At 31.1% G+C, this 14,626-nt stretch overlaps 1 protein-coding gene and 1 long non-coding RNA gene across 3 annotated transcripts in view; one reads left to right on the top strand and one right to left on the bottom strand.

Moving 5' to 3' along the window:
- LOC143238150 (uncharacterized) overlaps positions 1 to 14,626 on the top strand; it is a 33,482-nt gene that overhangs the window by 17,033 nt on the left and 1,823 nt on the right. Inside the window, exon 2 of the long non-coding RNA XR_013020431.1 lies at positions 4,363 to 4,495. This is a non-coding gene — a long non-coding RNA (uncharacterized LOC143238150). The remainder of the gene's footprint in view (positions 1 to 4,362; positions 4,496 to 14,626) is intronic.
- Positions 4,350 to 14,626, bottom strand: part of LOC143238148 (glutamate receptor 1-like) — a 126,489-nt gene continuing 116,212 nt past the window's right edge. Inside the window, exons 11-16 of one of the 2 annotated variants that reach the window (XM_076478122.1) lie at positions 14,187 to 14,385; positions 10,064 to 10,308; positions 8,095 to 8,203; positions 7,751 to 7,888; positions 6,260 to 6,334; positions 4,350 to 4,489 (exon numbers count right to left, since the gene is read on the bottom strand). In XM_076478122.1, the coding sequence (XP_076334237.1) occupies positions 4,406 to 4,489; positions 6,260 to 6,334; positions 7,751 to 7,888; positions 8,095 to 8,203; positions 10,064 to 10,308; positions 14,187 to 14,385 (850 nt within the window). In that variant the 3' untranslated portion in view covers positions 4,350 to 4,405. Of the gene's footprint in view, positions 4,490 to 6,234; positions 6,335 to 7,750; positions 7,889 to 8,094; positions 8,204 to 10,063; positions 10,309 to 14,186; positions 14,386 to 14,626 lie in introns of both variants that reach the window. The other variant, XM_076478123.1, reaches the window with a different exon arrangement.

Here is a 14,626-nt window from a genome sequence, read left to right as displayed (position 1 = left end):
ACCTCGAACATAATACATTCGGTTTTATTAATTTGCCTAAATTATAAAAGCCCATATAAGTAAAATTTCTACTCACATCATGTTTATGTATCGGAAGTAGATATAACACACATACAACTTAAAATTAAACAGTATCTAATTGAAATATTTCTTCGCCTCTCAGTGGTTCAACGCTGAACTTGATGAATTATAATGTTAAAATTCAGAGTTCACTCCTTACAGTAGACAATGTGCAAGTAGCATTTTCTATAGCTTTATGCTTAACAACAAAATAAAATAATTATTCTGTGTAGTTTAAACACAACCCATGGTCATTCATTCATAATTTATCCATGGCCAAGTGGTTAAGGCACTTGAGTTGTAATCTGAGGGTCGCGTGTTTAAATCCCTATCACAACCAAACGTGCTCGCCCTTTCACCTGTGGGGGCGTTATAATGATACGATCAATCTTAGTATTCGTTCGTAAAAGAGTATCCCAAGATGTGGCGGTGTAGGTGATGATGACTAGCTGCCTTCTCTCTAATCTTACGCTGATAAATTACAGACGACTAGTGCAGATAGCCTTCTTGTAGCTTTGCGCGAAAGTGAAAAACAAACAAACACAGTTTGTCGAATTTTTCGTAAAATATAATACGGTCAACATATATCAGTTATTCAAGTAAATTTGAAACAAAATAAATTGTTATTAATAGCACTTTAACTTTGTTTATCTTCCGAAGTAGATATTATTCAGTATTGTTTTCTAAAAACTTCGCCCTCCCAGCCGTGGGGGTGTATAATGTGACGGTCAATCCCACTATTCGTTGGTAAAAGAGTAGCCCAAGAGTTGGCGGTAGGTGGTCATGACTAGCTGCCTTCCCTCTAGTCTTACACTGCTAAATTAGGGACGGCTAGCACAGATAGCCCTCGAGTAGCTTTGTGCGAAATTCCAAAACAAACAAATTTCTAAAAACTGAGTGTCGCGGCAAACTGCTAGGTGGCGACGTAAGAGCTTCACCAAACAAACGAAAACAAAAACATAACAATGCATTTATATTGCATGTGGCAAAATACAAATAAATAAATATCATTCGAAATTCGATAATTATAGCCATTTTAAAAGTGAATTATTTAAAGAACGTGAAAACGTGAATAAACGTAATAATTAGATCAAGTCAACATTCGACTAAGATTTATGAATTTCTTTTGAGTTTCAGTTGTGTGAAATGCAAAAATTAATATTTTCCATAATGTTGTTTCTATCATCAGAAATTATAAGCACATATTTATCTACAACTCATTTGAATATAACTTTTAATACCACAATAATCATTTGACGTAAACTAATAACACAGTTCAACACTAGTTAATATGTTATTCACTATCAAAGGTTCTTTTTAAAAAGTCTACCCTATTTACAGTTTAGTTGGTACAAGTAACATAATAATAGGGATATAGAATATCATTTTACTTTCTTAATTTTTCGATTTTAGCTCCCATTTATTTTCTTCCTTTCTCTTATTTTCTTCTTGTATTTTGTTTGTAACAAAATAAGAGGAATATAGGGTGTGTGTGATTTGTTTATAACAAAGCCACATCGGGCTATCTTGCTAAGTCCACAAAGGGGAATTGAGCCCCTGATTTTAGCGTTGTAAATTTGTAGATTTACCACTGTACCAACGGGGGACTTTTTGTATTCCATGCGTGTATGTGAGGTATATAGGATATATTTCTTTCCTTAAATTTCGATTTTAGTCCCTAATTTATTTTCTTTCTAACTCTTCTGTTTCTGTTGTATTTTGTTTATTTTTTGTTCTTGTTTTGACTGTTCTGATGCTAAACAGTAGTTTATCTGAAAACAAGCTTTTACTAAAAGCAAAAATAGGTTTTAAAGTATCAAGGATAATATGTTGGTAATTTTCTGTGCAAGCTTTCTCGACTTAAGTATTCTTTGTGGTCGAACACTTCATAACGCTGTATGAGTGACATTTCAGGGAAGTAATAGGCTTAATTTATTCCGTATTACAGCTGCATTTTATTTTTGTATATGCATCATTTTCATAACTTACTTCATTATTTTGTAGTTAGGTGAAAAAACAAGTCTCTTATACGTTAATGGATAGTAAATATTTTGCGAATTTCTTTATCTACAATATAATTAATTATAATTATACGTATAATTATACGTGCTATATTTAATGTCGATATTTCCTGAAGACTGACTCACCATACTCTCTTTAACAAATTAAATTTGTGCTTCATATTTGAAGTAATTCTCATGTCATTGCAATTAATTTTTATTTGTAGTATCAGTTATGAAAAGAAGAAGATTTTGTATTTGCTTACAATAGATAAATTTTCTAACCTAGTAAGTTTAATTTCTGAGATGTAAAGCATTTCTTATAGCCAACGTATAATCACCAGATAACTGATTTATCTTACGTATTAAAGTGAATTTTGTTTCATGAATGTAACGAAAGAAGTTTGTGTATAAGATCGTTGTTTTTTTAAATATAAAATATTATTTTTAACTTAAAAATATTTTAAGAACAATGTTATCTAATTAAATTCAAAGTAATTATAAAAATAATCGCCATCTCTTAGGGGAGTATCCAACTAATGTAAATATGTGAGATAATCCAGTGCAAACCGCATAGTAAATATGCAGCAAAAGTACACACAGAACGATAACATAAAAGCAAAATTCAGTAAAGGCTGAGATATTTTATTCAGTTTGATGGAAATGAAGAACAAAATCGCTCTTCTACAAACGTACTTGTTACAATATACTCTGACATTTCATGATAATTCTGTAAATCCTCAGTTTAAAACAATATTTCATTATGTAATTCTCAGCTTTCACAAGAATTTAAAGAGGTTAAAAGCTTACTTTCTTCAGTTATGATGTTACAGCATCATGAACACTGTAGGGATGATTATGTTTATTTACAGATAACAACTACTTGTTTTAATGATTAATTTGGATTTCCAAATCTGTTATTATACACAATATCATTGTATATTACACTTTCAAAAGATATGTATGAAAAAATATCATAAATAAATTGAATCCGGTTATTGACTCCTTTATTTTTTCACACATTATAAATAAAATAATTCTAATCCTTTTTATTTTTATTTATTCATTACACATGTAACCGGTTATTATTATTATAATTTTTATGACAACTATATACCCTTGAAGTATATATAACTGTTACGTGATTTAATAAACCTGATGAATAACAAGAAACTGTGTCTCTTGAAAGCTTTTTCTAGAACTGATAAATATATAAATGATATTAATATAAATATTTATGACACAAATAGCATATACAGAGATTAATATTTTAAACAACTATTACTTAAATAAGTACCATAAGATAGATTTCTGGATACAATTTATTTCAGTTTTCACAATGATTGAAAACATGCACTTATAGATGAAAGTATTTTGTATATGTTTTTTATTTCTCTTTTTACTAAATAAAGTTAGAATTGTCTAACATACATATATATAATACCGTACAAAAGAAAAAAATAGACAGGTAATTTACAGACAAGATACACCAATATCAAAGGTTGTTGAGTAAAAGATAAACAATATTTGGTTCACATATCTCATTTATTTTTTACTGGATATACATTAGCACTCCATGTCACATAAAAAGTCTTGCTTAAAGTCTTAGCTGTTTTTTATTCTTATTGTATTTGAATTATAAACTTACCAATTAAAACTACATCTCACTGACTTCATACGTGAACTGTGTTAAGATAACGCATAAGCTGTCATATATCAAAACTTCACGAATCTATTATTGGTTTAGAACAAAAAAAATATTTCTAACTACTGCATTTTCTTTATTTGTTAAGAACTGTATTTTAGCAACGAATCGATGATATACGATCGCCTTGCGATACAGAATATTTGCAGTTCATTCAATGAATAATAGCCAAAAATAAATAGCACGTTATATTATAGAATTTCCGACTTTTGTAAAGAAAATTAAAGTAGGACACGTCAATCGAAACTGGTAAAGAAAGAAAAAAATATTTTTTTTTGAATAAGAAAGCGTATCTTTCTCCTTTGTTTAAATATTTTCAACAGAGAAACGAAGATAAAGGAAAAAAAAAAAACATGAAACTGCAGCAATGTTTTATCTAAAGTTAACCTATTTTGTCTTTCATTACGTTTCTCTAATTTTTTTTTTTTTTCAGAATCAGTAATGCTGGACTGTAGATAAATAAATTAAAAATATTCACTATATTGCTATTTATTACTCATTTTACCGAGATCAAGGGAAGCTTGGCTTATTTAATTGTTTAATGATATTGTTAAATGACTTCAGTTGAGCTGTCGAACTTCTTTCTTGTCTTGATAGTAACATCGACCTTCTTCCATGATGACGGCTTTACGACATTTCGTCATACCTGAGTATGCGTGTTCTGGTTGATGTTGTCCGCTATTCCATCAACAGTGATTAGTTGAGAAGGGGCCGGTGTATAAAACTAGAGGTAAATAATGCCAGATATTCATAACAAAATTAAAGTTGAATACTGCATGAAACATTTTCAAAAAAAGAAAAACAACAACAAACATTTCGTTAGTCTACTTGAGGGAATATATGATGCTTTCAATACGAAGTCAATTTATAAAGGGTCGTAATGCTTGTAGTGTCATCTAGTGAGGAATTCCAAATTTAAAAGCTTTCAGAAATATTGAAATTTTGTAATGCATTAAGAAAAATCGCAAATTAATTTCTCGTTACGTTATAAAAATGTTTATTAACTGACCAATTAAAACCAACATAAAAACTAGTAAACTGGAAATTACAACTGATAGAGAAAAAAGTTATATTGTGCAATTAATTTTAAACATAGGTATTTGATGACTTGAAAAATTCAAAATTAATTTCTGTAAATAATGAATACCTTCTGGCTCTGCTTACAAAGATAAAATTTAGGTGAGCAAAGAATAAAATTCCAGTGTTGTAGCTTTGTGCTTAACGGCCAAGTCATTCAGTGGAGATTTTCGTAAACACATTATTACGAGAAATTCGAATATACTTAATAATAAACATTTTTGTAAAGGTTTGGAAGAAGATTATTAATAGACAACTTTGTGAAAATTACAATGAAAAGAAATTCGTGAAGTCATTTAAAATAATTGGGTCATTATATTTCAACATTAGAATAATTCATTAGTAGCCTACCCCCTTACACACATAGTATTTTACGAAGTGGAAGATAATTGCTCTGTGTAATATAAAATAAAGCCTCAATTGTGTTGACTTGAAACTTTTCTCAACAGTGTATATTTATCATTTACTGAACTAGAAAGAGAAAAGAGTTCGACAATTTAAATAATTAATTTATATTTGTTTGTATGTTTATATATAAAACGACTTTGATGTCATTTGTAAAAGACTATGCAAAAACTGTTGTTCGAAATATTGAAACAAGAAAAACGCTCAACTTGTGAATAAAACATGAAAAAGAAATTGATAAAAACATTATTCAAGGTTTTAATAAAAGTAACAATAGAGTAAATCAGTATAGCAAATTACTACATTTATACACTGTTTCAAAATTATGCTAACATCCAAATAGTTTTAGACGTTTATCTAGTTCAGGGAAAGCAGTAATAGAACTATATAGAGCATAAAAGTTAAAACTTAATTTGTTATTTAGTGTAATTAAAATACAAATTAAATAATCTTAAGCATACAGTTAGAAACTTAAAGTTAATAAAGCTATAAAAAATAAGACATTTTAAATTATACGTATGATTTTAGTATAATTGACACACATTGTTTATTTACATCTGTAATAAAATGATTTTGAGGGACATGTTTTAGATATTTTAGTTCATAAGTTTATAAGATAATTTTCAGAACATTTCTGATAATTCATAGCAAACACTCTTACTTGAAACATAAAAAGACAGAAATATAGTTATTTTTCCTCATTTTTTATTTTGTAATCAAATAATTTAAATTGAATATTAAAACTCAAAGTGAAGGAAGTTTCCAAGAAAATTATTAAAAACATACAGTAATTAATGAAAAGTTCAATAAATGTACATCCTATGTCTGTTGGGGAATTACAACTTGAGTCTATATTAAACTTTCTAAACATAACGAAGTGAGACGAAAGTAGAGAAAAGCGCTTGAATCAGAGACAAAACTCTAAATCCCACGTGGGAAGGTAGTGGATGGGTCAAGAAATTCGAGACGACAAGTAGGAATTTGTACCAATTTAAATAGAGCCAGTCCGTACCCTTCCTCGTTCATTCTGGTGCATGCCTGTGATAGAACTTCTAGCTTTCACTTTCATTGCCTCCATCATACTCATCTGTTTGAATAAAGTAAGCAAAATAAGAGAACGAAAACAGTTCTGTGTTTCCTTTTTTAATTTTAATATATAAATGGACCCAAACATATGTTACACACGATAACAGTTTTTGACATTTATGAACAACGTGTAATTTAAGTGTGTATATGTTAGCGATGATTCGATGGGTTTTCTTCTGGACCACATTTTTATATAAATAAAAATATTTTAATTATTTCTATTTGGAATAGATATATAGAATAAACATTTAAATGTACTCCTGACTACTAGTCTGTTCTAGATATAGTTTCATATCTTATTCACAATACAAAACTAAAAACAACGTTTCGTGTATCTACATATACATTTGTTTGTTGAATATTCGTGCAAAATACATCATGGGCTTTTAGCCCTAGTAATTTCTATTTTTGAAATGAAAAACTAGAGAAAAGACCTATTCAATACCACACATCACCAGCTATTGGGCTACTGTTTACCAATTGTCCCTCAATGGCTGAGCTTCAATTCTAGGGGTTTATATCATTGAAAATCGATTTTCAATACCTAACTTGCTTCGTCAGCCTATCATGTAGCTTTCTTCTCAATAACAAAGGAGTAAGCGAAATAAAAACCAACGAATGGCGGGATTGATCGTGATGTCGTAACGCTCCACAGCTGAAATGTGGAGTATTTTGACTAAGGGTTTCTAATACTGCAACCCTCAAGCTGCAATTCGAGGATCCTATGCACCAGTAAAACAGTTGATAACATAACTTTATAAAAGCATTATAAATCAGTCGAAATATATAATTGTATCGCGTTTTCTGATACTTAAACTATGGTTCTTCTCTAGTCGTCTCAAGTAAGTTATATGGAGCTTATATGAAAATAAAACAAACTATAATTCATATAAAAAGATTTTAAAGGTCCATATACTGGACAATAATTTTGATTATGACTAAATGAACAGTTATATCATTCAACTCGAATTTAAGTTTGTTATTTATTAAATAGCAAATGGATATTTTTTAAACATAATGTTTGTTTTGATATTGCTGGCTTACCTTCGAGTAGAAAACTACTAGCTACCACACAAAAAATAATATATATAGTTTTAAAATTACATTACAGTAACTTTTATTTAATTTCTCTAGTGCATACGAGTGTATAGAAGACGTATTAATATTAGAAATATATGACATTATAACACCAGCTTCTTCAGCTGTAAAGCGAAACATTGAGTGTCTGATTAAATAAAAAACAACATTTCAGTGTAATAATGTCTATTGTTTCCACTATTAAGTTGTTTTATTGCATTGAGAAATAAATACGTTTGGTATCGTAACAATTTGAATCTTAGTGAACTATATGGTTAACAAATATTTCATGAACAATTGATTAAATTCGACGAAGGGCGTAAAACACAGCAAATGGTACCTTTGCTCTTGAAGCCTCCACTCGGGCTTTATAACAAAAATCCAACAAGGCAACCACCATGGCCCACACCAGCCCACCAATAAGTATATAGAAACAGCCAGCAACGTTACTTAATGTCAGTTCATTCTGGGACGAGTCCTGTAAATGATACATCAAAATTAAGAACATATATACCGTGTGTGTGATTATTTTCCAGGTAAAATTGTGTTGTTATTTTTGTAATACGAACATAATTTATAACACAAGCACAATTACTTTTTCATACACTGTATATATTAATCCAGTCTGATATGATACGTGTAGCATTAGATACACTTGTATATTAATCATGCTTTTTATCTTACCTTTCCGCTATCGCTACTACACTCACTCCGGTCATACCACCACTTGTTCTTCAGTCTTGCCAGGTCTCCATTCTCTTTTAAAGACAGTATTGCTAAATTTAATTTATCTCTGAAAGAAAAAAAAATATATATATAATGTACCCCCAATATATATATATATATATATATAATGTACCCCAAAACTATATATATAATGTACCCCTCCAAATATACATATATATATATATAATATACCCCAAACCATTATTAAATAATTAAGTTTAAAACTAATTTAACTTTTCCATCTATCTTGTCCCCCGCTAGAACAGCGATAATTCTACAGATTTACAACGCTAAAATTAGGGATTCGATTCCCCTCGGTAGACTCAGCAGAGAGTCCGAGGTGGCTTTGTCAAATAAAAACACACATACTATCTATTTTACAAATAGACTAATTATAAAATAAATGAAACGTTCGATCAAAGAATCATCTCTCTTACTACCTTAAATAGAAAGTTTAAAAATCATCGATTACGTTGCTGTCGCGAGATAACCCTGTGATAAATCTTTGGATTTCAAAACTAATGAGCTGGGTTCCAATACATCTCATACTACAAAATATTACCCACACTTGAAGATAGAGGTACCTTATAAGGATAAGAGCCCTTAGCGTGAATGATGAATAGGGGTTACTATTGATTGATTGCTTTCCTACTGATCTCGATAGTTCAAAATTATGGATGTTGGCAGACATCCGTCGTATGAATAGAACATACGTTGATTTATAACTCCCAACTAATGATCAAAAGGTTATCGTTTTGCTTTCTTTAAAAAAAATCGTTGAAACGTAATATTTAAAGGACACTCTTTATTATTAATTAATTTAATACTTAAAGTAATCAACTTTACTTTATTTGTTAACATCTTAATGTAAACTGACCATTCTTTAGACATCGATTTACCACTTGTTACCATTATTATCTTGGCCTAAACGACGTTATAACTATATAATATGTTTCTACAGATACTACCACGCAACTAATTCAATTGCGTTTCAAAGAATCCATGATATTAGGTATAGTTTTGTTGAAATCACATTTGTTTTGGTAACGAAGAGTGTGCAAGTATTTTACAAGAACAAAATTCTCAATGGTTTTTCATTTATATATGATCTAAATTTGTCACAAAAAATGTGAACGTAAGAAAATTATATCCTCACCAACTTTATTATTATTTTTGTTTCATGATGTGATCGGTGTAAGTAAAATCCAAGAGATAAAGGATTTTGGATTATTTCTCACATATAATCGTTTTTTTTCTTAGTACAACTTTTTTATAAATTTGCCATTTATCAATGTCGATCATGCTGTAACTCCGTACTATTATTTTGTTTATTTGAAGTTAAGTACAAAGCTGCATATGGGTTATCTGTACGTTGAATATCAAGGCTATTGAAATCATGTTTATAGCTTTACAAGTGTGCAGACATACTGCTGTGCCACTGACGGGGGGTAAGCCTGTCTGTCGATGCTAAAAAAATAACTGTTAAGATTTTATCAACTTGTTTCAATAGTCACTTGTTAACTACTATTTCATCATTCTGTTGCCCTTCGAAATCGCGATCAAATCTTACGATGTTCCTATCACAACAGTAATATTTTAGTGAGAGGTTGTCCTGTTGCTGTTGTTTTTGTATAATATATATATATATATATAGATCAACCAGAAATCAGCAAATGAACATCTAGAATTATGGAGAATACTAATCAAACACCAAATGTTAACTCATGTAATTTGTGTTGATACAGTACAATGGACTTTTATCGTATGACAATCAAAACAAAGGAAATGTTTTAGCCAAGTGAGATATTTTAGACCTAAAATTCGAATAATATATATTGCAACTTTTAACGAAGAAAAAGTTTTAACTAAATATAATGTAACACGTTAAATGGTCAAATTTTAAAATGATCTAATCTGCTTTGCATACCTTAAGCCTGAACCAAGAGGCGTGGCTACTCCAAAACCTTTAGCATCAAGGTTTCTTCCTACTTTCATTGTATCACAGGGTTGGCGTTCGTTGATATAATCGTTGGTGGTTGATTCGAGAAGGAAAGCGTACTTTCCTTTCGATTCTCTAACCCTCTTAATCCCTTCGTCATATGAAGAAGTAAAAACATGTTTTCTGGAGTTCATAAATTCCCACATCCGAGCATAAACTGCTATTTTTGATCTCTGAAAAAGAGGGTAAATAAAATCCAATATGAATGTACCTCAACAAAACAAATTATAATAAAGAGTGAAAATATGTGAACTGAATATGCTCAGACAAAACCAAAAATAATAATCGTATTTGTTTGGTGCATGTTTTCCATATGAGTAATGTTTTTCAATTAAACAAGTCACGTGACAATGCATTATTTGTTGAAATAATGAGGAACATGATAAAGATTACTGTCTATTATTTAATGTCATATATATTCGTAAAATATTTCTACGTGACTTAAGTGCTTGATATTAAGTGGATTAACTTAGCTTCACGACCTAATTACTCAAAATATATTTCTCTCCTACATATGATATTTACTGTGAAACCGTACCATAATGTTACTTAACATATTTTACTTCCTTCTCATAAGGTTTCATATGAATGTTGATAATACTACGATGTTAAAAGCAAAATACTTTCGAGTTCATGGGATTATGATTAACTTACCCCAAAGTCATTTTGTGACGAAAAAGATATCTTTAAGTGTAGTCGACAAAGAAAATAAAAGGTTAAGTAAAAAATATTGATAACTTCGTATTTATATATATATATTAGCTTTTTTAAGTTCAGTTGTTGATTATTTATTCCTAAATTTTTGTAAATCTGTATACAAAGATAAAAAATATGAACTAAAATATATGAAAATATTAAAACTGTGTTTCATTATCTAGCACGTCAGTATATAGATTTATAGTCACCTGAAAAAGTTAGGACACCCTATGAAAGCCTGTGTATTTTTGTAACATTTTTGGATATATAGATATTTAATCTCAATTTCAACAATACTGAGAGATTATAAGAATATAACAAAACAATTAAAACTGAAGAAAAGACTTCTTAAGATTTTCTGTAAATGTAATTCTACAAAAATGCATATTCTAACTGAGGAAAAAGTTAGGACACCCTACCCCCTAATAGCTAGTGTTATTACCTTTGGCTGAAATAACTGCAGTGAGACACTTCTTGTAGCCATCTATTAGTCTCTGACATCGGTCTGAAGAAAGTTTGCCCGACTCCTCAATGCAGAACTCTTTCAGCTGTGAGATGTTTGAGGGGTTTGTTGCATGTACAGCCGTTTCAAGTCACCCATCAGCCACTCAATGGGATTAAGATCTAGGCTTTGACTCGGCCATTCCAGGACTCTCCATTTCTTAGTTTTCATTCAGTTCTTGGTGGATTTACTGGTATGTTTAGGGTCATTGTTGTGTTGGAAGGTCCAGTTCCGCTTCCGCTTTAATTTTCTTACAGATAGTATCATATGATCCTCAAGCACCCTCTGATACACAGTAGAATTCATGGTGTATTCTATGATTGTGAGCTGTCCAGGTCATGCTGCAGCAAAGCAGCCCCAAATCATGACACTTCCACCTCCATGCTTCACAGTTGGTATGAGGTTCTTTTCCTGGAATGCTGTATTTGGTTTATGCCAAACATGTCCTCTGTTCTGGTGTCCAAATAATTCAGTTTTGGACTCATCTGTCCAAAGAACATTATTCCTGATCTTTGTGTACATTCTCTCTGGCAAACTTCAGTCTGGCCTTGATGTTTCTCTTAGAGAGCAAAGGTTTCCTCCTTGCACACCTCCCATGCAAGTTAAACTTGTACAGTCTCTTGCAATTTCACATCAAAAGTAGCCAGAGCCTGTTTTAGGTCCCGTGATGATATGTTGGGGTGTTTGGAGACCTCTTTTAGCATCTTGCGGTCTGCTCTCGGGGTGAACTTGCTTGGACGACCAGACCTGGGCATGTTGGCAGTTGTTTTGAAAGCCAACCACTTGTTGACTGTTTTCCGGACAGTGGAATAGCTGATTTCAAAATCTTTTGGGATCTTTTTTAAATCCCTTACCAGACTCATAAGCTGTTACAGTTTTCTTTCTGAAGGCCTCAGACAGCTCTTTTGCTCTTACCATGGTGCCACTTTCACTTCAACGGTCAGGAGCACACTAAACTAAATGTCTGAAGTTTAAATTGGGTAAGCGTCATTCATAATGCTGAGTAACGATATTCTAATCATGTGCACCTGGTGTGAGTTGAGCCGTTTTAAGTGGGAATAAATGTGGCGGTGTCCTAACTTTTCCTCAGTTAGAATATGCATTTTTGTAGAATTACATTTACAGAAGGTATTGAAGTCTTTTCTTCAGTTATAATTGTTTAGTTATATTCCTATAACCTTTCAGTATTGTTAAAATTGAGATTAAATATCTATATATCCAAAAATGTTACAAAAATACACCGGCTTTCATAGGATGTCTTAACTTTTTCACATGATTGTAGATGTAGATAATGAATTGCTTGAGTATTTTAGTAAGGAAGCACATTATTCTAATGTAATAATAAATAGATAATCAACCGTTTATAGACATAAGTAAGAGTTTAATTGAGGCTAGAACAAGCAATATGTTTCGACAGAACATTGATTTGTCTTCTTTATTATTATTATTATTATTTTATTAAATAACACATCCTACTAAAACATGTAAAAATAAACTATTTAGTGTATAAAGTATTTAAAAATACTGCAGATTTACTAAAAATTAATAGGCGTTAATAAGAATACATTGATTTAGATTGAGGTTTGATTTTTTTCTCTGGAATATACAGCAGAAGTTAAATCGAATTTAATTTGATTGTATATCTCATACGCCAAATACTCTCACTTTTAAGTTTGGTTTGTTTTGAATTTCGCGCAAAACTACACGAGGGCCATCTGCGGTAGCCGTCCCTAATTTAGCAGTGTACGACTAGAGGGAATACAGCTAGTCATCAACACCCATCGCCAATTCTTGGGCTACTCTTTTACCAACGAATAATGGGATTGACTGTAACATTACAACACGCCCACGGCTGAAAGGGAGAGCATGTTTGGTGTAACGACGATTCGAACTTGCGACACTCAGGTAACTAGTCGACTAGTTTATGAGCTAACTTTTTTAAATAGATTAATATATCTGCTTTATTAATCTCTTGCAAATATATATCTGATAAACGGTTAAATTAAAAGAAACTATATTCACAAACTAGTATTGAAATAACTCTTTAAAATAATAAAATATACTTTAACATTTAGAGCATCCAAAATGTGTTCAGTTGTTCGTTCTAAAGATAGATATATTGATAACTTTTTATTTTTCACATCCGTTAAATGAAAAGATAAGAAAGTCCTAAAACTGCTATTGAATGGTATACTTGTTGAAAATGAAAATAATTAATTACATAATGCGATGTGAAACACATTATCGTTGCATGTTTACGTTCAACTTCATGCACAAAGTGTTGAAAACAATTTCCTTTGAGCTTTAGCTACATGAGGACTATCTGCGTGAGTCGTCCCTAATTTAGCAGTGTAAGACTAGAGGGAAGGCAGCTTGTCATCACCACTCACCGCCAACTTTTGGGGTACTCTATTACCAACCAAGAACTGGATTGACCGAAACATTATAACGCGCTCACGGCTGAAAGGGCGAACATGTTTGGTGTGACGGGAATTCGAACCCGAGACCCTCAGATTACGAGACGAGTACCTTAACCACCTGGCTATGCCGAGCCCTCGCTTTCAGGAAATAATCAAACATTTTATTGATCTTGAAATGCTAATAAAAAAATTTTCTGAATATACATGTATTAAAATATTAACCGAAAGTTATATTTCTTTATTTTGACTTTCTTAATCTAATGAAGTTTGCTAGTGATGTATGTGAATAAAAAAGGCATTATTTTTCTGAACAACGAACATTACCTTTAACTTCATTTAAACTTAAAATATTAGGTTATATTGGTTATATTTTTTATTTTGATAAGTTCAAATATTGAGTATGTTATAAAGGTTTGTAAATTTAAAAACTAACTTTGAAAAATTCTTGAGTCGAAGAAAATCGGAGAGTTCCATACTCGACTTCTGTCTGTTTAGACAAATCGTCGGCCGAGTTGATAGGAGTGACCATTCTCTCCACTGTAAGGAAGGCTGCTAAGTTGGCTGTGTAGGAGGATATGATTATGAGAGTAAAAAACCACCAAACGCTGCCTACAATTCGGCCAGATACAGATCTGTAAAATAAACAACATTGAGTCATGTTTTATGCCATGTTACTGTGCGGAAATAAGATCAACCTCTTGTGTATTCTAGTACTACTTAAGATAAAAAGTGTCGTTTTTCTAACGTACCTATCTTTGTGAATAAGAGGTGAAACGTCTTTTTAATATGTATTTGCCACCCCAGTAGCAGAGCGGTATAATTGTGGACTTGTATTGCTAGAAACCGGTTTCGATACCAGTGGTGGACAGAGTA

The sequence above is a fragment of the Tachypleus tridentatus genome, chromosome 13 (assembly GCF_004210375.1).
Source record: "Tachypleus tridentatus isolate NWPU-2018 chromosome 13, ASM421037v1, whole genome shotgun sequence".
NCBI lineage: Eukaryota > Metazoa > Arthropoda > Merostomata > Xiphosura > Limulidae > Tachypleus > Tachypleus tridentatus.
The sequence above is the reverse complement of the archived record's forward strand: the minus strand, read 5'-3'. Positions and strand labels throughout refer to the sequence as shown.